The 23,374-nt window shown below is 44.5% G+C and overlaps 1 protein-coding gene and 1 long non-coding RNA gene across 6 annotated transcripts; one reads left to right on the forward strand and one right to left on the reverse strand.

Annotated features, from left to right (window-relative positions):
* The first annotated feature begins 576 nt into the window (after positions 1-576).
* TPPP3 (tubulin polymerization promoting protein family member 3) lies at positions 577-23,027 on the forward strand. 5 transcript variants are annotated; one of them, XM_078380391.1, is made up of 6 exons: positions 697-730; positions 2,444-2,534; positions 4,631-4,770; positions 11,611-11,804; positions 21,451-21,604; positions 22,481-23,027. In XM_078380391.1, the coding sequence occupies exons 4-6, from the start codon at positions 11,617-11,619 to the stop codon at positions 22,667-22,669; spliced, it is 531 nt and encodes a 176-aa protein (XP_078236517.1). In that variant the 5' UTR covers positions 697-730; positions 2,444-2,534; positions 4,631-4,770; positions 11,611-11,616; the 3' UTR covers positions 22,670-23,027. The 5 variants fall into 5 exon arrangements, with proteins under 5 accessions (XP_078236520.1, XP_072836538.2, XP_078236517.1 ...); XM_072980437.2 differs by lacking the exon at positions 2,444-2,534 and having other exon boundaries at positions 594-730; XM_078380392.1 differs by lacking the exons at positions 697-730; positions 2,444-2,534 and adding an exon at positions 10,308-10,400.
* On the reverse strand, positions 14,593-15,424 carry LOC140702144 (uncharacterized). Its single transcript, XR_012081197.2, has 2 exons — positions 15,295-15,424; positions 14,593-14,737 (listed from the first exon to the last, which is right to left on the reverse strand). It is a non-coding gene; the product is annotated as an uncharacterized LOC140702144 (long non-coding RNA).
* Positions 23,028-23,374: the final 347 nt, after the last annotated feature.

The raw sequence follows: 23,374 nt of genomic DNA on the forward strand, positions 1-23,374 counted from the left end.
TGGAGAGACTCCCCGGCCGACGGAAGGGGCCGCTGAGAGGGCGACCCTCCCTCCTCCACAGGGACCCTTCCTCCCGCCTTCAGGCGCTCCCCGCCCCGTCTTCCAGGTGCCACAGGATACGGCCTCTTTGCTAAAACAAAAAGGGTCCTTAAAGAGGAGCTACGGTGTCGTTTATTTGGCATCCGCTTCCCTCAACCTTTTCGGAGACCCGGGCTGTCTTGTCGGTTCCCATCGGGCGCATCTAGCCCAGCGCCTCTGCTTTCCGCCGGCCTCTTCTCCGGAGCGCCCGCCGGCTCTTCCGCGCCCGTCCACAGGATCCGACCTGCCTTTCCTCACCCACTCTTGCCCCCCCATCCCCACACACGGTCCCTTTGGCGCCAGGCCCGGGAGCTGCCAGCCGGCCAGGCGACCTCCGGAGCGGACCCGCCCGCCCGGCCGCCTGCCCGCCTCTGCGGCAACAGCGAGGCAAGGCGGCGCCGCCCTTGGCGCGCCCTCGGCCGCCCCGCCCGCGGGCTCCTCCTTCCCGGCTGTGTCTGTCCCCCCCCCGCCCCCAATGGGGTCTCTATAGAGACCGGAGTCAACAGCCCGGCCGCGCCCGGAGAGCGGAGCGCCCTTGCGCCTGGAGACCGGCGGCGGCGGCGGCGGAGTGGAAGCCGGGGAGGGGCGGCCTCGGGGACGCGCGCGCGGAGCGGGGTGTGTAGCGGCACCGGCTGGCCGAGGAGGCTCCGAGGTAAGGGAGGGAGAGCAGGGGGGCGCGTCCGGGCGGTTGGGGCACCCCGAGGAGCGGCCCCCCCTTCGCAGCCCTGCCCAGAGCTACGCACAGCTAGCCAACCCCCCCCCCCCCCCAAATTGAAGACCGTCCTTCCTTGGTGGGGCTACACCCCGATCCTGGGCATGCAGGCGGTCTGTCTCGGACCGGGGCGATATTCCCGGGAAATCGACCCCCGGAGGGGTTCTGTGGCCGCTCTCAGGGCGGACTGTATCCCGGAGGGCAGCGCCGGTGGGGAGGACGCCGCCTGTCCCGAAGGGGCACCCCGAGAGGGTGTGGGGTGCGGGGTGGGGGTGGCCGTGCTCCGGACTCGTCGGGCGGCTCCCTCGCTGGCTCGCCGCTCCCAGGCCCGCCGTCGGTGAGCGCGGCTGAGAGCGTTTGCGTCTCCCGGGGGGGGGGGGAGGAGGCTGAATGATGCTCAGGCGGACGGATGATTTCACTAACTCGCTTGCGAGGCGTCCCCCTTCCGACGTGTCCGCAGACCTCAGACTGGAAGGAGCGATGCTGCCGCAGGTGGTGCTCACACGTTGCTCCGTTCGCTGGGATGCCTGCAAATGTTGATGGAGTGGGGCTGAAGGGAGAAGAGCGTTTCCCTCGGGCTGACTTGTAGACGTTCTAACTGCAAACGGGGATTCAGCCCAAGATGGAGATGATGCCAGTTTGTTCAGGAGGGCACCGACGGGGAGAACAGGGGTGGTGAAGGTTTGGCACTCCGCATGTCTTGGGCTATGGCTCCCGATGCAGATTGGGGAAGATGAGAGTTATAGTCCAAAACATCCCTGGTGGGGGAAAGTTGGCTTACACAATCCGTGGGCTTGAGCAAGATGAGCCAATGGTTGGAACCCGTACAAGGCAGTTTCTTATGCCCCTCTTGCCCATAGGCTGGAAGACGTGTGTACTGACTGTAGTATAGGAGTGTCTGACTGCAGCTGTGCCTCCTGTTAAGTTGACCCCTTCCATGTTTTTTTTAAAATTTCCATGGTGTTCTGACCTCTTTTAAATGTGCATCACAATATTGGGCCCATAAAGCATGACTAATTTTTGTAAAGGGATCCTGCGTATGCGTGCTTGCTTAACAAGAAGAACTTTGTGGGATCAGACGAAGAGATCAGTCAACTAAGCAATCAGTGGCAGAATCTCATCAACCTAACATGCACTGGAGAATGACCACTGCTGTGCTGAAGACAAGAGCCAGCGTGGTGTCATGTCTAGCAGGCTGGACTAAAACTCAGGAGATCTGGGCTCCAGTCTTCACTCAGCTATGGTTTGTGTCACCGTGGCAAATTGTTCCTGGAACATTTCACGTACCTTGGAAATCCCATTGTAGTTACCTGTCATCAAGTTGCCTTGGACGTTTGGTGACCCTATGAATGAGTGATCTCTAAAATCTCCTTTCCTCAATAGGAAATCCTATTAGGGACACTGAAGTGGTTTAGCAACACGATATAAGAACATAAGGAGAGCCCTGCTGGATCAGGCCAAGGGCCCGTCTAGTCCAGCTTCCTGTATCTCACAGCGGCCCCACCAGATGCCTTTGGGAGCATATGAGATAACTAGATACCTGTCTCCTAATACCACTCCCCTGCATCTGAAATTTTAATGTACCTTCCTTTTAAACCTGGAGATTATACATCCCCATCATGGCGTGTAACCTGCGATGGACTTTTCTTCTAGGAATCTGTCCAATCTTCTTTTAAAGGCATCCAGTTCAGATGCCATTGCCACATCCTGTGGCAAGGAGTTCCACAGACTAACAACACACAGGGTAAATACATATTTTCTTTCATCTGTTCTCACTCTTCTAACACTCAGTTTATGTGGATGTCCCCTGGTTCTAGTATTACGTGAGAGGGAAAAGAGCTTCCCTCTATCCACTTTATCCATCCGCTACATAATTTTATACGTCTCAGTCATATCCCCCATCAGGCACATTTTCTCTAGACTAAAGAGCCCCAAATGCTGTAGCCTTGCCTCATAAGGGAGGTGCCCCAGCCCAGTCATCATTTTAGTCGCTCTCTTCTGCACCTTTTCCAGTTCCACAATGTCTTTTTTGAGGTGCGGCGACCAGAGCTGTACGCGATACTCCAGGTGGGGCCTTACCAGTGTTTTGTACAATGGCTTTATAATGTTGGTTTTTTAATTTTCAATCCCCTTTTGAATGATACCTAGCATGGAATTGGCCTTCTTCACTGCCGCCACACACTGGGTTGACACTTTCATCGAGCTTTCCAGCAGCACACCAAGATCTCTTTCCAGATCCATCATGGACAGCTCAGAACCCATCAGCTGATCACTAAAGTTTTGATTTTTTTTTGCCCCAATGTGCATTACATTTTCTTATACTGAAACACATTTGCCATTTTGGTGCCCATGCTCCTGGTTTGGAGAGATCCTCCTGGAGCTCTTCACAATCCCTTCTGGTCTTCACCACCCGGAAAAGTTTCATGTCATCTGCAAACTTGGCCACCTCGCTGCTTATCCCTGTCTCCTGGTCATTTATGAACAGGTAGAAAAGCATTGGTCCCAGGACGGATCCCTGGGACACACCGCTCTTCACCTCTCTCCATTGTGAAAATTGCCCATTGACACCTGTTTCCTGGTTCTCAACCAATTCTCAATCCATAAGAAGACCTGCCCTCTTATCCCCTGACTGTGAAGTTTTCTCAGCAGCCTTTGATGAGAGACCATGTCAAAATGCCTTTGGAAAATCCAGATGGACAATACCCACTGGTTTGCCTGCATTCACATGCCTCTTGACCTTTCCAAAGAATTCTAAAAGGTTTGTGAGGCAAGACTTACTCTTACCATCCTGATTTTCTCTTAGCAAGGGTTGTTCTTCTATGTTTTACGATTTTATCTTGAATGAAGCTTTCCATCATCTTCCCAGGAACAAACGTTAAGCTAACTGGCCTCTAGTTTCCTGGGTCCCCCCCTTCCATTTTTAAAGGTGCGCCTTCTATCTAGTTTGGTTTAAAATTCTGATTACATTTAAATTAACTGACAGAATCACAATCTGATGCTTGCAGAAAGTTGCCAGCTTCTGTTTGTGGCATTTCCAGTTGAAATGACAGTATATTCAGAGCTTGGAAAAATTGCTTGTTTGGCATCAATAAAGTACTTGTTTGGACGACACCTTCGAGAGTCTCGTAACCAGTATGGCCTTGTGGGAGTTCAAAATATTAGATTTTTCAAGCCGTGCAAATAACATGAAAGGCCTGAGATCCTGCTGAACCACTGCTATTTAAGCTGTACCACTTTAGATTTAACTGAAGCAAGAAATGCCCAGTGTTTAAGATGGATTCAGAAAAGGAAGAGGCACTACAGACCATATCACAAAAATATACACTGACTTACCAAGGAAGGATACCAAGGAATATCAGAAGAGACTAGTTCTTTGCTTTTACAGATTGCAGTAAAGCTTTTGACTGTGTGGCTCACAAAAAGATATGGATCATTTAAAAAGGAAAATAGGTGTGTCACAATATTTGATTGTCTCGATAGGTAACCTACATTGTGGACAAGAAGGTACTGTTGGGGCAGAATATGGAGAAGCAGAATACAGTAATTTTCTTATTCCTATTTTTCCCATTTCCTAATTGCCTATCAAAGGTATCAGATGTAGGTATATTTTATCTTACATTATATGTAAAACTGTACTACATTCAGCAGAGGGAGGAATGAAAATTAGTAGAAGAAATGTCAGTAATTGATGTGCAGAATCTGACAGCCTTTTACTGGCAGAAAGCTGCAATGACTGGAAACAACAACTGATGGAGGGGAAAAAGAAGGTGCAAAATAAGGTTGAGATGTCTTCATTGTCAACAGTAAAACTGTAGTTCTTCTGTAATCTTTTCTCTCCAGATTAGGCTCCCAAAATCAAGCAGGGAAAATAAAAGTTGATTCATTGTGAGAGAGGATTTCTTTGCATAATCTTCATCTCCAGTACTCAGAACAAACCCTCGGTTTTGAAATTGACACATCAGAGCATACTATTTTGAAAGGTAAGCTTGTGTGCAGTGCATCGTGTTCTTCAATTCTCCGCCTGCCTTCCTATCTCACAGTTTTGCACCTGGCCTGTCACTGTGGGCTGTTCAGATTCTTTTTGTGAAAAATGAAGTATATTCCAAAGGCCTAAAGCCTGCCCATTCCTGAAGCAACACTGAGCTGGAAAGACAAACAGGACTCGGTTTAAAGTATTTTTTGGTTCTACCTTTCTCAGCTGGGGGAATCACAGGAATTGTAGCCCAAAGAAGGAATCTTTCCAAGCTCAGTGACATTCTTATGTTCCTAACCGTGGCCCCCATCTGCTTTTCTACACTAGAAGCATGCACAAGGTATACCTGAACAAGACGACTCGTTGTCTTGTACAAGAAAACACCCTTTCTTCCTCGTGCGTGTGTGAAATGAGGAAGTGGACTTGTCCATTAAAGCTCACATTAAAATGTATCAGCCTTTCATGTGCCACCATGTTTTTGTCTTTTTTGTTTGTTTGTTTGTTCTTTTATTTTTATTTTCATTTTTCTTTGTACCTATAATGCTGGCAGAAATAAATGCAAGTTGGCAGCTCTGCTGTGAATGCTGCTGAGATCTCTTCTGACCTCGCAGTATAATTTCTCAGGCTTCTGCTTCTGGTGACTTGGCTGATCCTGAAGAATAAAAAGCACTGTGGGGTAAGCTGAATATTAAATATTATGACGGTCACTCAGTTGAATTGATTGATCAATGGATAGCTACATTCCTGGGCTTACTTTCTAGGGAGTTCAGTTCTGCCAAAATCAGTGAGAGTGACTTCTGAACAGTGGCACAGAGTTACATTATAAATCTGCATATGTTTGCATATGGAAAGAAATGAATTCATCATGTTTAAACGATGATGAATTCATGTTGCAGCAGATTGAATCATGTTGTTGTTTAGTTGTTAAGTCATATCCAACTCTTCGTGACCCCATGGACCAGAGCACGCGAGGCCCTCCTGTCTTCCACTGCCTCCTGGAGTTTGGTCAAATTCATGTTGGTCGCTTCGATGACACTGTCCAGCCATCTCATCCTCGGTTGTCCCCTTCTCCTCTTGCCTTCACAGTTTCCCAACATCAGGGTCTTTTCCAGGGAGTCTTCTCTTCTCATGAGATGGCCAAACTGTTGGAGCCTCAGCTTCAGAATCTGTCCTTCCAGTGAGCACTTAGGCTTGATCTCCTTCAGAATGGCGAGGTTTCATCTCCTTGCAGTCCAGGGGACTCTCAAGAGTCTCCTCCAGCACCACAATTCAAAAGCATCAATTCTTCAGTGGTCAGCCTTCTTTATGGTCCAGCTCTCACTTCCATACATCGCTACTGGAAAAACCGTAGCTTTGACTATGCGGAGATCATCTGGCCGATGAAGGGTTTGGCAATGTTACTTTTTGATTATAATTTCCAGAATCCCCATATAGCATTATGGGATTTGTAATACAAAAAGTAACATTTCCCAGCATTGGTCCAACCCCTGCTCAATCTGTGAAACAGAGTTCAACACCTCCTTCCCTGACATGTAGTTCTACAAAGTCTTCCTGATTTCTTCCAGTAAAGGATCGCCCACTGCCTCTTGAGGCACTCTGTTCCCCTGTACAATGATACTTATCATTAGAAAATTTATTCTAATATTCACCCACAATTTTACTATTTACCTGTTAATATCCTGCCATTTGTTATAGTCTTGACCTCTGCAGCAACAGAGAACAAATTTGATCTGTCTGCCTGTCTGATGGGCTTTCAAATATTTGAAGACTTCTACAGTATTTGAAGCCTCCCCTTAGTTTTCTCCAGGCTGACCTTTCCAGGAATTCTAGCTGTTTCTTAGTGGAATTTGTTTCTATAGATGCTTTTATGCTATCCTGACCATTGTCCTGTGGATACCTTCTATGTAGTCCAGGGTGTGTGTATGCAAAATACAGTCCTCCAGATATTGCTGGATTGTTAACTCCTAGCATGTCTCACAACTGGTTATGTTGGCAAGGGCTAATAGAGCTTTGTCCACCTCTTCTCTAATCTGTCAATGTCCTTTTTAAACCAACAAAAATTGACCTAAGGACTAGGTAACACAACTTAGTTCAATGAGGGTTTTTTTGTTGTTGTGAGAGGACAGTTGGCATTGTTTCCCCATCCTCAAGTGTACTTCTGATCTGCCAGAAATTCTCTCCATTATTCTATCAAAGCCTTGCCTTCACAGCTAACATCTCCAGCACAAGTGTCGTCTCTTCTTGACACTGACTGTGTGTGCAGTCACAATAGCATTTTGATAAAATGACATGAAAACTATGACTTACCTTGGGCATGTAGCTTGAGGCCCCCATGCCAGGTTGTGCTTTCATGCTACGTTTGACTCAATCACAGACAGACAGACAGACGGACGGACGGACGGACGGACGGACGGACGGACGGACAGACAGACAGACAGAACGAATGGACAGACGAGAGAGAGAGAGAGAGAGAGAGAGAGAGAGAGAAAGAAAGAAAGAAAGAAAGAAAGAAAGAAAGAAAGAAGGGAGACTAGTAAGGGGGGCTGTGTTAAAAAACAAAATAAAATTTAGTGTATGTCAGGGAGCACTGTGATAATGATCAACGGTTGTTTTCACTCAGAAGGACAAAATAAAGGAGGCACACTGGGACAAGATAAAATAATAAGGCTCACTGGAATAAGTGTGGGACATAACTGCAATTAAAGAAAGAAAGAGCAAATATTTGTTCTTATTAGCTCTCATCAGGTTCCATTAACCTTTATTTGAATTCTGGAGGCAGGCCCTCCAGAATTACTCATGCTATAATAATTTCCATGTATTATTTATTAACTCATAATGTGGACATATGAGCATCCATAATTCTAGCTTCTGCGCTGTGAAGGAAAAATCCATTTTCAAGACTCATGTCCTTTTAAGGTCACTTTTTTAAAAAAAAGGTGACTGGCACATGGTTAAAGAGATGAGCAAATTCAACTAGGCAAAAAAAATCCTAAATTAACTGCACATTCCAATAAAACAATTCAGTTATCAATTGCTTTTCTAGTACAACAAAGTATAGAATTAGCTAATTGCAGGCATCTTGTTTATCCTGCTCTTTAGCTACTTGATGTTAAAGGGATGTGAGCTGGAATTTACATCCAGACTTGCTTTTAAGATTAATTTCTCCTCTTTTAAAGAAATCTTTAACAAAATCTTTAAGAAATAATTAAGAAATCTACTTCCCTGCTTGAGCTGCTCTGTTGTCGTTTTGAGGGCTAATTGAAAGCTTCCAAACAGGAAGCTCTCACATCAGATATCGGCTTCAGTGGGAAGATCTGTAGCACTAAATTCCACCCTCCAACCTCTAGCCATGATGCTCTGACACAAACTCCACATTGCAAATCTTCTGCCCCAGATGTTGCTTCAGCAGTGGGTTTCCTGCTTCTTCAGGGAGCTGCCCATTCATTGACCACCCCTCACTTTAAATAGTTAGGATCTGCATCTGGATAATTGCACAGTTGCCCAGCTACATGTTGCCACAAAAGTACCTGTTTATATGCATGGCAAGGCTTAACCCGGAAGCTGTTTTTGTAATGTCATGCATAAACTCTAGAGTGTATGAAGTGATAGGGCCAAGCCTCTGAGCATGAACAGACTACCTTTCTCTCACCAGAGGATAACCAGTTTCTACTTTTGAGAATAGGGGAAAGGCTTCCAAACATCCCACCAGTCCTCTTCTGAGTAGAAGGATTTGCCAAGATAGTAACACAAGTGATTGTGCTCTGCAAGTGATTGTGCAGTTCTTGAGGTGCACAAACAAACCGCACAATCACTCCTGGATTAACCATTAAGCAAAATAAGCATGTGTTTAGGGTCATCAGCAAGGGAAGGGGACACCACAGAGTTTGTTTCAAGGCTGGACGTTCCATGGACCACGGTGTAAATGATGCAACCTCCTTAACAACCCACTTCCATCCATCCCTCACTCTCAGCTCTCTCTCTCCCCCCCACCTCAAGAGCAGCAAGAAAACCACTTCCTTACCTAAAGTAATTAAATATGTACCAGTAAACCTAAAATGTATACTCATCTAGCAAAAAACCTCATGTTTTGAGTGAAATTATCAATCATCATCACTTGGTGATTTTTGTTTATATATGTATTTTTTTAACTTCCGTATATTGGGAGGTTGGATGGGGATAAGGATAAAAAGAGCTGCCGGCCTTGGACCCACTAAATGCACAAGCCAAAGAAATAACAGCCACTGTTAAAAATGCCCCAAAAGGGGATTTAAGCTCTTGTTTGAGCTTTCCAGTTTAGAGATTCTCATGAAGTCTGTCTACATGAATCAAAGCATAAAAGTGCAAGATTTGGCCGGAAGCCAGTAATTTGATTGTACGTATGATTTTGTGTACAATATGTGGTTCTTTTTGGCCACATGCTATACAGTTAAATTACTGTATTTTCCTCCATATGTGTTATACTTTTATTTAAGCCATGACACCTACTGCATATTATATTCATGGGGGCACCATAATCTTTTCAGTGCTTAGGACATCTAATGGTCTTAATCTGGCCTTGAGCATAATCCTGTGTTACTACAGTAGAGTGACTTTCCAGTGAGCAGACATGCAGTGGGATACTGGCCCTGAAAAACTGCCATCCCTATATACAGTCTTGCATGTGTGTGTCTGCATGGGTGCTTTGTCTAAATATTTATGCTTGTCCAGAGAAATTAATCGTTCTGTATCTTCGGGTGCGTAATCATTTTCTTGAGCTTGTCTACTGTGCTTGTGGATGCAATTTTGCATCTGTGTGTCTGCTGCATGTATGGCATGTACACATGCATGCATTTCTGACTGTGCTGCAGTGTATCCGATTCCCTTTGTGTGTTTCCAGTTGTCCTTGTTCAGCACAGCCTAGGAGACATGGTAAATTTTAAGAATAGAAAAAAGTTGCAGTGTGTTTCAGTTAAGTACAGTATACATGTCAAACTGTGCCATTCTCCCCATAGCAACAGCCTCCAAGTATCATCACCCACCCATAGCAGTGGTTGCCAGGTGACAGAAACTGTGGCCTTCTCAGCAGCCAAGGCCACATGGCTGTTTTTGTTTAATGTCAGGGCTGTAACTAAGGGCCTGGAACTGGCTATCTCCAGGTTGACCGAAGCCCCAAAAACAGTATGGGTGGATACTGACAGAAAGTCTTACATAGGAATAAGAAAATAGAGATCAAACTGTGCTTCAAATCATAACTCAATTCTGGCACAATTTTTCTCTCCTTTCTGGAGTTCAATCTCTTAGGTTCTCTGCTTCTCACTTGTGGTTATCTTCTCCATTCAAGAAACGTTCCCCTTGGCCTGGCTTCACACCACTCCTGTGTGACAAAGGCCACAGAAGATTGCTTTCCAGGGACACCTTGCCTGAAAATCTTGGGTAGCGTTCACTGACTCATTCACTGCTGAACTTTTCCCCTGGTTTATGTGGAGTTATGTCTGTGACAAGAAGAGGCACCTGGAGTGCCAGCAGATCTCTCCTTAAAGCTTTCCTTGTTCCTTCCCTCCTTAGAGCAAACTCCTTAACAGGGACTGCTTGGCCCGGTCCAGTCTTAAACCTACTTCTTGGATGTAGCTAGAGACACGGCTGCTGTGCTCCTCTTAGGTAGGGCAGGGGAATGAATGGTGATGCCGCTGTGGGGACTTATTTCTTGCTTATATGGAGAGCGGAGTTTGCATTTGCTACCCTGGAGCAACCACTGACCTCACCCAACTGTAAGGTTTGCCCTGATCTCATAGGTTGATCAGGTTCCCAGAACCTTCTGTGGAAGATGCTGCAGTGCTTCCAGATTTATTATTATCGTTATTATGGACAGTCAGTTTTTCCCCCCAATTTTCTTCAAGGAGTTGAGGGTGGTGTAATTGGCAGTCCTCCCCACCACCCTAGCAGGAGGTTGGAGAAGTTACTTTTTTTGGACTATAACTCCTAGAATCACTTACCCAACATGGCTAGAGAGTTCTAGGAGCTGTATTCTAAACACAGAAATAGGAGATGGTGGTGGCAAGACTCTATAGGATAGGGAATCTCCATGAGCGAGAGTAGGCACACAGGCTGCAGGTTTGCCTTCATTGCATCAGGAGATATTTTCTCAAGTGAAGATTAGTGTGACAATGAAACAGACGATATTGGGATGCTCCCAGAATGATTTTTGGGTAATTGTGAGAATTGTTCTGTCTTCCTGACTTTTAAGGAGAAGCTGGACAACCATCCTTGTTTATCCTGCACCGAACAAGGGGATGGACTGGTTGACGTCAAATCTGCCTTCAATTGCTATAACCCCTTGATAAGGATTATATGTGAAGTTCTAATAAAATATACTTTTTTTGTTGGCTAATGTTGATAAATGGGACTGCAATGTCGACAGTAAATGCTGAAACCCTCCCTTTGGCTAACATTTCGTTTGCACATTTTAAAAAGCTGTTATGTATTGCCCTTTGGATTTAAACAAAGGAATACATTCACTGTTTCACTTTCCATGTGATGTGGGTGACCCTCGTAGTAAGCGATGTTGCACAGTGAGATACATCTGCTATGCTGAAGAGTAACCAGCTAGGCCAGCCATTCCTTGCCACCTTCCAGATGTGTTGGATTATAACTTCCTTAATCTCAAGCAATATGAGAGGAGAACAATGATTTTTTTTTGGTCTAGCACTTCTGTAAAGCACCAGATTGGGAAAGGCTGACAAATATCCTGTTTGGAGAAGCTCTGGGTTGGAAGTAAGATCTGGATAGGCTTTTAGAAAGTGTGCACATGACAGTAACTGTAATACCTGTTGCCTGGAGCTTAATCTGTTGTTGCCTCTTACGTTTACAGAGCATCATGGCCCAGAGCATGGACATGGCATCACTGGAGGAGAGCTTCCGGAAGTTTGCCATCTACGGAGACACCAAAGCCACTGGGCAGGAAATGAATGGCAAGAACTGGGCCAAGTTGTGTAAGGATTGTAAAGTTATTGATGGCAAAGGGGTCACTAGCACAGATGTGGACATTGTCTTCAGTAAGGTGAAGTAAGTGCCTTTCTACCTGTCCTGTAGGTTAAAAAAGCCATTTAAAGTGAGAACATCATAGAGATGCATAAAATCATGGAAGGTGTGGAGAAGGTTGAATTTCCCCCAGTTAAATGCTTTCCCAATGTTGCTTCTTACAGGATGGGAGATTGGAATAATTATGTGGGGGCATGACTACAGAAATGTTTGTGATAAAGGTTAATGCAAACTTTATCACACGCTATATTAAAAAGCTGCGGTGTTTCACACAGAAATGTTTAATGAGCCCAAGAAGGTGTGTTTCTGCACATCACCTTCTCCCTTACCCTTCTCTGACATTATCACCACCCGGTTATCCACTTCCTTCACTTCTTTGTTTTAATGTTTAGTGAGTAAAATAGTGCTAAACTGCAAGAGAACAGTAAGCATCTGAGTTGGTGCTGTGTCAATTTAGTTCTGAATCACTTTTAAAACACCATTTACAAACCACATTTGACATGTAGTGCTTTCCAGCATGAGCAAAAGACAGGCAAAAAGAGCCGACACCATACCTAACTGTGTATCATCAGTAGTATCAGCTGGATGTGCTGAACAACTATTCTAAAAATTCAGTATAGGTAATTAAACAATCTAAAAGCAAGATAAAACAATGCACTACCAAAAAACATAAGCCCCGCCCACTGAAAAAAAGGCCACATATTCATACCAAAAGATCAGATCTACTCACCATTAGTGCTAATATTGTATAGTTAGTAACAAATATTGATCCTGGAACAGGTGATACCTTTATTCAACCATTAAGACTATATAAAAAAGTGAGCTTTTGATGCTAAAACATCTTGGCTGCACACAAAGTTCTTATTGGTAGTTCCAAAATTAAATAATGTTATTGAAGTCCAAAAGTCATATGGCTGATGGAGAGGCCAGGCTCCCTTCTTAGTTGGAGATACTTGCAGTTTGCAAGTGGCTTTGGGGGTGGGCAGATGGTTTCAAGCCCCTCCTCGCCGCCCTCAGTTGGCAGTACTGAATTTGTGGCCCATCTCTGAAAATAAAGGACAGTCTGACACTCTGAGCCCATTTCTTTCCCCCCCTTTCTGCCTTTTTAAAATTAAAAATAATTCTTATTTGGCCGGGGGGGGGGGGAAATATAGCTCAGGGCGATGGCATGCCTCTAGCAGAGTTGGGAATTAGTAAAACCACCAGGAACAGACAATTTTAGCTAAAAAATTTGCCAAATTGATAGTTTTACCTGGTGGATGTTTTCCTTAGCATGCAGTACTGCTTGTCCATAATATTCAAGAATTTACGTTAGTAGCCATTCTGTGCTAATAAATACTGAATTATTAACATGGCAACATTTTAGGCAGGATAAACTCAAGATGGTGTGCTTTTTGATTCCTTGTGTAAAAAAGATAAATCAAACATGATAGATCATAATACAGTGGTGCCTCGCACAACGAGCGCCCCGTAGAGCGATGAATTCGCTCTACGGTGATGCTTTTGCGATCGCTAATGCGATCGCAGAGCGATGCCCCCAATGGGCGAAAATCGCAGAGCGAAGGTCGGTAAGCGGTTCGCTTACCGACCTTCGCTTTGCGACCCGCCGATCAGCTGTTCCGCGGCTTCAAAATGGCTGTCGGAACAGCCGAAATGGCTGGCCGCAGCGTTTTCGCGCCCTCCCCTCCCTTACCAAGGGCGCGAAAACGCTGTGGCCGGCCATTTCGGCTGTTCCGGCAGCCATTTTGGACCCGCCGGACAGCTGATCGCAGCCATTTTCGCGCCCTCGTTCAGCGAGGGGAGGGCGCGAAAATGGCTGCCGGCCATCGGAGAAACATCGCTGAACGGTGAGTACACTGTTTAATGCGTTCCAATGGGCTTTTCTGCCCTGCTCAGCGATGTTTCACACAGCGAGGGTTAATCCGGGACGGATTAACCCTCGCTGTGCGAGGCACCACTGTAAATCAGGTTTAGGGCAATGGGGAAATATCACAAACTTGTTTTGATTCATTACATTGTTCCAGAAACCTACATCATTAATGATGAGGGTGATAAAAAGTCTGTACATGTTCAGAATATATATCTTCTGTAGCCAGGCGACCTACACAACTGAAAACAATCTCTTTAGCAAAAGGCCTGCATTTCTGCGCTCTAAAAACAAGAAACAGCAGTTTCCTTGTCTCAGTGCCAGTTTTCATTTGGCACTGGTATGGACCACATCTGTGCTTCTGGGGAGATGGAGCATCTGTTGTCCAGCGGTATTGTCCCACTTTGATTCATAAATATTGGCAGGCATACATTTGGATGTTTATTTTCTTGATGTCAGCTGCTATTTGTGACAGTTTGGCCTTGTGTTCTGGCCAAAGACATGGTCATATTGATTTATGCTGGCCTGTGTTTTCATAAAAGAAAGCACATTGACTGCAGTAGACAGGTGCCTGATTACTTGAACAGTTTTTATTCCACTTATAAGTTAACATGCATAAAGGTGATGAATGAACTCATAAATGAATAAACATCCTTAAGAGTGTGTTTTAATATTGATTTTTAGCCCTGAATGATGTGGAGAAGTAGAGTGTTACTGGAGCATGAAATGGATGGTTGCTTTAATATTTTATAATCTTGTGCTGCCATAATTTACAAGACAGAAACAGGGGGTTGTTCCAACAGTATCCATTTTGTACAAACCTTGAATTGCTCAATGCTGATACTGTAACATTTTAATATTGGAATTGGCTGTTTCATATGGTTTGACTGTTATTTTGTATTTTGTTTTGTTTTTATGATCGTAAACCACTCCAAGAACATTTACCACTTGGGTGGTATATAATTTTAGCAGACAGAGAGAGAGACACCTTAATAATGATCTTCATTAAGTAAAGGTGTCCTGCCCAGATGACCAATGAAATTCCAGAGTCTTGAGGTTTGATCCCACTGACAATAAAATCTGGGTCCTGCTGAAAAACAGAACAAAAAAACAAATCCACAACACAAATTGAAGTGTAAACATGAGGCACGTGCCCGTGTGGACATAACTTTTTCTGCTCCTCTTGTTCCAGATGAGCTTTATTTTGAGGCGCATGTAGAACTGATTCATTGGAATCGATTCCACATGTGGCTATGTCCCAACCGCTTTTTTAAAAAAAGTCATATTGCCTGATACAGCACCGATGACAAAATAAAAGCACCATTCTTCCTGGTGCCTGCCTGATTGATCGCCTCCCCCACTTGCTCTCATTCTCACCCCATGTCCCCCCTCCCATTCCCTCTTACCCTCTTTCCCCTCCGTTCTCCCCTCCTCGCCCGATTGCTCTTTCTCTCACTCGCTCGGCCCCCTTGCTAGACCCCCACCTTGCTCACTCCCCCTCTTGCCCCCTACCCACCCCTCAATCACCCATGCCCATATCTTCCCACCATCACCTTTCGCCCTTCTGTCCCTTTCCATCCCTTTTCCTCTTGTCCTCCTCCCCCCCCAGTTCTCCCCCACCACCCCTGCCCAGCTGAGTGGAGGTACCTGATCCATGATGGTAGCAGCGGCATCACAGCACTGGGGAGTCCGAGGCAACAGGCAACATAGTAGTGGCCAGGATCGGTGCAAGGCTGTGGTGGATCCTGGGCAAAAAGTATAATGGTGCCCCCCCTTCCTCCTTCCTTCCTCCCTCACCCTTACCGCTCAGCAAAACAGGTCACACAACATCAACAGTGTAATATAACACAAATAAGACTGACTCACTAAGGTAATCTTGGTAGCAGTAAATAAGTGAACAATGCTTAGGTAAACAAACGAACAAGATAACAATGAAAAGAAAGCCTTGCTTATCCCCATAAGCAAGCCTTCCGTACTAGAAGACAAAAAGGGTGTCCAAGGAAAAACCTGCAATCACCAAAAGAGTCTTGGTGCCCAAGGGCTAAAGTGCGGCCTCCGATTACGGTGCCAAAAGGAACATTTTGGGGATGTCAGTGTGCTGCTCAAAATGCCATCGGGCATCCGACAAGGATAAGATCGTACACCAGGCAAGTCCAAGCAATCTGGATAATCCAGGCAGAGAAGTGCAGGGAGGGTGGCTTTTGGTAGGACTGCTTTTTCCACCAATAGGTCAAAGGCAGTTTTATGAGGTTTCAAATGGAAAACAACTTTTACATTTCTTTTTCTTGCTTTCTGTTTTGCAAATGCACTAATGATGTCTTCAAAATTAATTTGCTTCGACATGTCACTCTCAGTTGACATGGCTGGTAATCTGCTGAGGCATTGTTCTTCCACTGAGGAACGTAACCCTGATGCACGTGAAGATATTTTCCAATTTCTCATTTTTTAAAAAAGTGATGTCACTTGATGCTGTGCGTCATTTTCATCTGGATCCTTTCTCATACCACAGTTCTGCTCCAAGAATTAATGAATATTGGCAGGTAAGTTATTCTCATCCGATAGAAGGAGCATTTTACAAGCACACCATTTTAATGCATAGACTCAGTCTATCGTGCAAATGAGCAGTAAATAAATGCACGCACCTTATCCATCCTGCCAGTTGCCTTCTGTGCCTCCAAACAGCCTGCCTGTGCCACTGTAGCCCCCTATCAGCCTCTCTCTGCCCTCTTTGCCCCCCAAAGCAGCCTCTCAATGCTGTGCCTGCCACCGTCAGCTCCATCCGGCTGGGTTCCTCAATGTGGGCCGCAGGAGAAAAGGCTGCGCGCACCGCTGGTGCTCAGATGGTGCGAGGTCACGCATCATGGTTCTGTCCTCACATGAGCTCCATGCACATAAGATTTCAAAGTCCCGGCAGGCAGCACAGGGTGTGGAGCACCATCATTTTTTTTGGCGGCGGGGGGGGGGGGAGAATCCCTCTCTTCATGTGGGCTCCTACAGGCTGTGGGATCTGGGTACATGCCCACTTAGCCCTGGCAGTGGCGGCAGCAGAGAGCCCAAGACAGCAGTGGTGAGGACACACGGATACGTGTAACTTTAGCCTGAACCCCCAAACCCGATTCCTCTGCTGGTTCATTCCCACCCTGGGGATGGGCCCTTGGCTAATGCCAATAGCCCTCCAGTCTAAAAACTGGGGGGGGGGTCTGTTCTCTGGTCACCTGGCCAATCACACATGCTAATCACCTTGAAACAAAAGGTCCCATGGCTTGTCTCTGATACTGGTCGAAGCTTTGCTGTTGTGAAGATTTTTGAAGAAAGTCTGCAAGCACAAGAAGAGGGAAGCTGGTACCCTGCTATCGGCTGATGGTCCAAGTAGACGATACAGTTAGCGTGACATTAGAAGTAGTACTCTTCAAAAATGTATGTTCCTTTTAGCATGAGCTTATTCCAATCTGTATGTTGCAAATGAACTCAGATTTGTTTTGTGATGGATCATTGTTATTTATTTATTTATTTATTTATTTATTGTATTTATACCCCGCCTATCTAGTCATTTCGACCACTCTAGGCGGCTTACAACATAAAGCATAGTAAGCTTTAAAAAAAATATAACAATTAATTAATTAAATGATTCAGCAAGATGGGAAAAATACAAAATAAATCAAATAAAGAGAGAAAAAAGGAAAGAGGACAGGAATTAACTGGAAGGGAAGGCCTGCCTATACATCCACTTTTTAAATTGGTTCTTAAAAGTACCCAGCAAGGGTGCAGCACGAATCTCCGGAGGTAGGTTATTCCAGAGGTGAGGAGCCACCACCGAGAAGATAAACAGGACCTTCCTTGGAGAGTCTGATTGCCCAGGCAAGGAGCTTTGAGCAATGGTGTGGCTGGAAGGAAGACGTTATAATAGCAGGAAATGCTCATTTCTCTTAGTATTTTATTTAACCCCTTATTCTCTCTGTGTTAACTGCAATCAAACCAACCAGCAAGGTTGACTTAAGACATTTTCTTGTGTGAATCAAATACTGTAGCAAGGTGTTGCCCTGCTCTGATTCCATGTACAGAAGCAAAATGGATTGTTGGTTAAGGTTTGGTTTTGGTTGTGGCAACAGGACAGTTGCTCTTATTGCTTGAGAGAAGCGGGCTTGTTTAAAAGGTGCAGGACAGCTGTGTAGCAACACACCATGTCTTGCGCAACAGAGGGGGACGGCTGGGGTGGGGGGGTGCTGCAGTTGTGGAAGAGCTGGCGCTCTTTTCCTCCAGTATTTGCCACTTCTCAAAACTACTTTTTCATTTTATAAAAACCAAGATATAAAACAACTAAAGAAAAAAAAACCCTTAATAACAACAAAAACCACAAAAATAACACAATGATACAAAAAGCACTCCCCCTACAGGGGCCATATATTCTTCCCACATATCAATACCTAAACATATTCATATAGAACATTCTCTTTTAAATTTTCATATTACTCATTAGTTTATCAATAATATTATTCCAAACTTCTTTATATTGTACTATTCATTTAATTGAAAATAATGCTTAGCTTTCCAGTTCTTGCTGCCATTAATCTTGCTGTTGTTAATAAATATTAACTCTTTTTTTTCCATTGCCAGCTCCATTGCTCCTTATCAAATATTGATAAGAGACCTTAGGGCAAATCTCTATACAGTATTTAAGTACCCAGCTCAATTGGGGGGGGACGCAACTGTGCTTTAAGCATTATGGGGCAGTGTATAAGCAACACACTTTCTTTTCCTTTTTAATTATTTCATTCATTTCTTAGAAGACCTATCTCCAAAAATTTGATATGTTCTCAGCTTCTCACTAAAGCTCCCGTATTTTCTTCCAGACCCCAGTACTTATTTCATCTCTCAAATCATATTTCCATAATGCTTCATGAACATCTTGTTGGTCCTCTGGTTCTATTAATATAAATTTTACTTGTTATCCCTTTCATGGTCTAGAGGGGCGGGGAAAAATCAAATAAATAAATAAATATTTTATTTTCATTTACCATTTCTTCTTATCTAATCTCAAATCCATTGCTTTAATTGGATGAGATTAAACCAAGATATTCTTTCCTATTCTAATACTGTTATTTTTTACTCTTTATAGAAGGCTTGTAGCACAGTGATTAAACTATAGTACTGCAGCCAAAACTCTGCTCATGATCCAGGTTCAATCCCAGGTAGCCAGCTCAAGCCAGCCTTCTATCCTTCTGGGGTCGGTGAACTGAGCACCCAGCTTGCTGGTGATGGTGGTGGGCAATGTGTAGCCTGAATAATCATAGAATCATAGAATTGTTGTAGGGTTGGAAGGGACCTTGGAGGTCTTCCAGTCCAACCCCCTGCCCAAGGCAGGTGACCTCATCCCATCCTGGACAGATGGCTGTCCAGTCTTTTCTTGAAAACCTCCAGTGATGGGGCACCCACCACATCGGGAGGCAAACTGTTCCACTGTTTAATGGTTCTCACCATCAAGAAATTCCTCCTTATTTCCAGGTTGGATCTCCCTCTGATGAGTTTCCACCCATTGGTTCTTGTCCTACCCTCGGGCACAATGGAGAATAAATTGATGCCCTCTTCCCTGTGGCAACCCTTCAGATATTGGAAGGCTGTTATCATGTCTCCTCAAAGTCTTCTCTTTGTTAAGATAAACATACCTAGTTCTTTTATTCGTTCTTCATAGGATTTAGCCTCCAGTACCCTTATCATCTTTGTTGCTCTTCTCAGCACCCCTTCCAGGGCCTCTGTGTCCTTTTTGTATTGTGGTGACCAGAAGTGGACACAGCACTCCAAGTGGGACCTCACCAGTGTGGTATAAAGAGGTACTATCCCTTCCCGTGATCTTGATGCTGTCCCCCTGCTGATACAGCCTAGGACTGTGTTGGCTTCCTTGGCAGCTGCCGCACACTGCTGACTCATCCTTAGGTGGTGGTCCACTAGGACACCTAAATCCATCTCACAGGTACTACTGTCGAGCCAGGTATCCTCTATCCTGTACCTGTGCATCCAGTTTCTCCTGCCTAAGTGGAGGACCTTACTTTTCCCACAACTGAACTGCATCTTATTGGATACGGCCCAGTGTTCAAGTCTGTCTTGTTGTTGTTTTTCAGTTGTTTAGTCATGTCTGACTCTTCGTGACCCCATGGACCAGAGCACACCAGGCCCTCCTGTCTTCCCCTGCCTCCCGGAGTTAGGTCAAATTCATGTTGCCATATTAAAGTGCTAGGCTAAGATGTAATTTCCAACATATACAGTATCTCATTTGATTAGCTGTATAATATAACCTTAAATTAGAAGACCAAAACCAGCCAATTTTGAGGTTTATACCATCTCTTTTTATTAATCCTAGCTTTTAAAATCTGCAGTACAAAAGTTATTAATCATATTTTGCCAGTCTTTCAACCCTTCTTTTGTTATCATTATTGGTCATGTCATGCCTAAAAAAATAATCTTAGATCATTTTACACACTGCAATTCTACCAAACCATGGAAGTCCAATGTTCCTAAATTCATCTAATTTATTCTTATTGCTTTAATTTGTCAAAAATGTCCATTTTGAAAAATTGTAAATTCATTGGAATAGTTATACCCCAATACTTAATACTTTTATATATTAATATCAAAATTTCCTTAATTATCTCCCTTTCCACTTTATCATAATTAAACAAAATCATTTCTGATTTATGCCAATTTATCTGTAATCCTGTTATCTCTTCAAATTCTTTCAAACGTAATTTAAACCAATCCATAAACATAAATGGGTTCTGAATTGTTAATAAAGTATCATCAGCAAATATTAAATTTGTCCTTAAAACCTATGCTACAAATTAATTTATCTCCTTTAATAACATTCCCTAACTAAGGCAAACAACATCAGGGAAAGGGGGACATCCCTGTCTAGTACCTTGACCTAGGGATACCTGTTCTGTTTTACCATCATTCACTGACACCACTGCAGTATTCTTGGAATATAATTGATTTATCATGCCTGTAAACCATTGCCCAAATCTAATATTTTTTATTATTGTTTTTAAAGTTGGCCATTCCATGGAACAGCATGGAATCTAACAAAATTATTCCCATTTTCAATTTTTGTTGAAAGTGGGAATTATATATGGGAACAATCTGGGATGTATAAGGAAAATTATCATTGAATCATAGAAAAGTGAAGATGGAAGGGGCCTACATAGCCATGAAAGTCCAACCCCCTGCCCCCAACGCAGGAATACAATCAAAGCATATCTGCCAGTTGATTATCTAAGTTTTTCTTGAACGCCTCCAGTGTTGGAGCACTTATCAACTCCTGAGGTAACTGATTCCACTGTCGTACTGCTCGAACAGTTAGGCAGTTTTTCCCGATATTCCACATAAATCTGGCTTCCTTTAACTTGAGCCCATCGTTGCCCCTCCTCTATATGACAGCCTTTCAGATATTTGAAAAGTGCTATCATATCACCCATCAGCCTTCTTTTCTCCAGGCTAAACATGCCCAATTCTTTCAATCTTTCCTCCTAAGGCTTGGTTTCCAGCCCCCTGATCATTCTTGTGAACAGTCGCTTCACTCCAAAATGCACAGATTTCTCGGCCATCAGTTTGTGATGCACGCCATCCAGTTGTCTTTTCTGGTCATCTCCTTATTCAACATGTTTCATTTGCTGTTTCCACCCTTCCCCTTCTCTTTATTTATTTCTGTATTTCTTTTTATAGCCCCGATGTGTTTATTATGGGTGAAAGTAGCTTTTGCCCATCTATCAGGTGCCCATCCAGCTCTGACTCTTTGTGCCCACTCCATTCCAGAGGGAAGTCAGCCAGAGTCATCAATTATGAGGAGTTCAAGAGAGCCATGGAAGAACTGGCCCCAAAGAGGTTTAAGGACAAAAGCAACGAGGAGGCATATGAGGCCATCTGCAAGCTGGTGGCAGGGCAAGAACCAGCCAACGTGGGAGTTACTGTGAGTAGATGCTGCGGCTGCTGGGGAAAGGAAGAAGGACCTTGAGGGGGGGGGTGTGATGGTAGAACGAGACCCAGAGAGAATTAGAAGCCTCCAAAGAAGGGAGAGTTGTGTTGAGGTGCTGCTGAAGAACCAAAAAGGGCATGTGGTCCACCATGGGTTTATGGAGGATTCTGAAGGACTAGAAGACTGGGCTTGGGTAGTGGTGGTCCTATATATATATATATATACACATATACATATATGTGTGTGTGTGTGTGTGTATAGAATTATTTCAGTTCCTTTCATTATGACCCAATGAAACCAACTTTAAAACAATTGTTAAACCATTTAAATCAATTTGGCATATTTAAAACATAATTACAAATTCTGAAATCGGTGCAAAATATAACCCAGCTTGTTTCTCAGACAAGGAATGTCTCAGCTCACCGTCAGGGCACCCCTTCTGCATTTAAAAGGCTGCAGATTCACTACTTCACATCTCCAGCTTCACAGAGCACATCACATGCAAGCTCTTTGGCCTAAAGCCCTTGGTCAGCAGCAACCAGTCGGAATAGGTAGCAGGGGATCAGGTGGGCCAAGTAGGAGTTTGATTTGGCAGAAGGCAACTTCTTGCAAGCGGACTGGTAGGCAACAGCAGCTTCCAAGGGTTGCTGAACACCCCGCCAATCCCTCACCGTTGCCTCTGTTGGTGGAAATGATGGGAGTTGTACTTCAGCACCATCTGTCAGGCCACAGTTGCCCCTCCCTCCCTGACTGAAGCAAGAAAGATGGAGTTGATATGGAAGTCATTGTCAGAGGTTGGGTCCTGAACGGAAACTATTCTGAACCTTCACTTGTGTGTGTGTGTGTGTGTGTTTTCTTTTAAACTGACAGAAAGCCAAGTCGGTGGGAGCTGTGGAGAGGCTCACTGATACCTCCAAGTACACGGGATCCCACAAGGAACGCTTTGATGAGACGGGGAAAGGCAAGGGCAAGAGTGGGCGTGAGAACATTGTGGACGACAGCGGCTACGTGTCTGCTTACAAGCATGCGGGCACTTACGACGCCAAAGTGAAGAAGTAGTATGAATAGCCACACCCCACTCTCATGCTTGTTTAGAAGAGGGGCTGCCTAAATGACACACCTTCCACCTGGGAGAATTGGCTTTTGCTGGACCTGCTCCTAGCCTCTGTTAGAGCTGGAACCCCTAACATGCCTGACCATGTTTTCTGTTCCCTGTGCTATGCAAACACGGACGTCTAACTGCAAGGTTCTCCTGCAAAGTCTACCAAGAGCTTCTATACCTCAGGTTTCACTCTCTGAGCCTTGCCTGCTCACTTGTATAGCCTTCTGCTGCCGCCAAAGCTTTACCCCACCACCACCGCCCCTGCTTTGCTTCTTAGCCTTTAGCACCCTGTATCATTAAAAAACGTGTTCCCCACTTTTGCCTGTTGTACAATTGTTAAAGCCATTGGGCTTCTATCAAGAAACAAGTTGATGGTCTTACCCACAGACCCTAGGCTTCTGAAAGTATTTTATACATCTCTGCCCCTCCCCATGATAAACTCAGGGCCAAATTTACGTTCAAGCTCATTAAGCAACAGTGTATGCCATGCCTCTAAGTAGAATTTTTAAAATTAAAAAAGAGCATAATTTTGTGGGGCCTCTTAAACCAGATATAGTTTAGGAAGTTAGCATGTTTTCATCTGCCCTGAGTCAGCTTATCACTTGTAAGGGGTCTCACCTCTTCCTGTGGCAACTTTTACCAGCCATGTGCCTGATAGATAT

The sequence above is a fragment of the Pogona vitticeps genome, chromosome 10 (assembly GCF_051106095.1).
Source record: "Pogona vitticeps strain Pit_001003342236 chromosome 10, PviZW2.1, whole genome shotgun sequence".
In the NCBI taxonomy this organism is placed as follows: Eukaryota; Metazoa; Chordata; class Lepidosauria; order Squamata; family Agamidae; genus Pogona; species Pogona vitticeps.

Bases quoted from the DNA above. Each gene is read 5' to 3' on its own strand.
- TPPP3 (XM_078380394.1), top strand. From the start codon at position 11,617: ATGGCCCAGAGCATGGACATGGCATCACTGGAGGAGAGCTTCCGGAAG. The intron at 11,805-21,450 runs GTAAGTGCCTTT...ACTCCATTCCAG, and splicing joins ATTGTCTTCAGTAAGGTGAA to AGGGAAGTCAGCCAGAGTCA. The intron at 21,605-22,480 runs GTGAGTAGATGC...TTAAACTGACAG, and splicing joins CAGCCAACGTGGGAGTTACT to AAAGCCAAGTCGGTGGGAGC.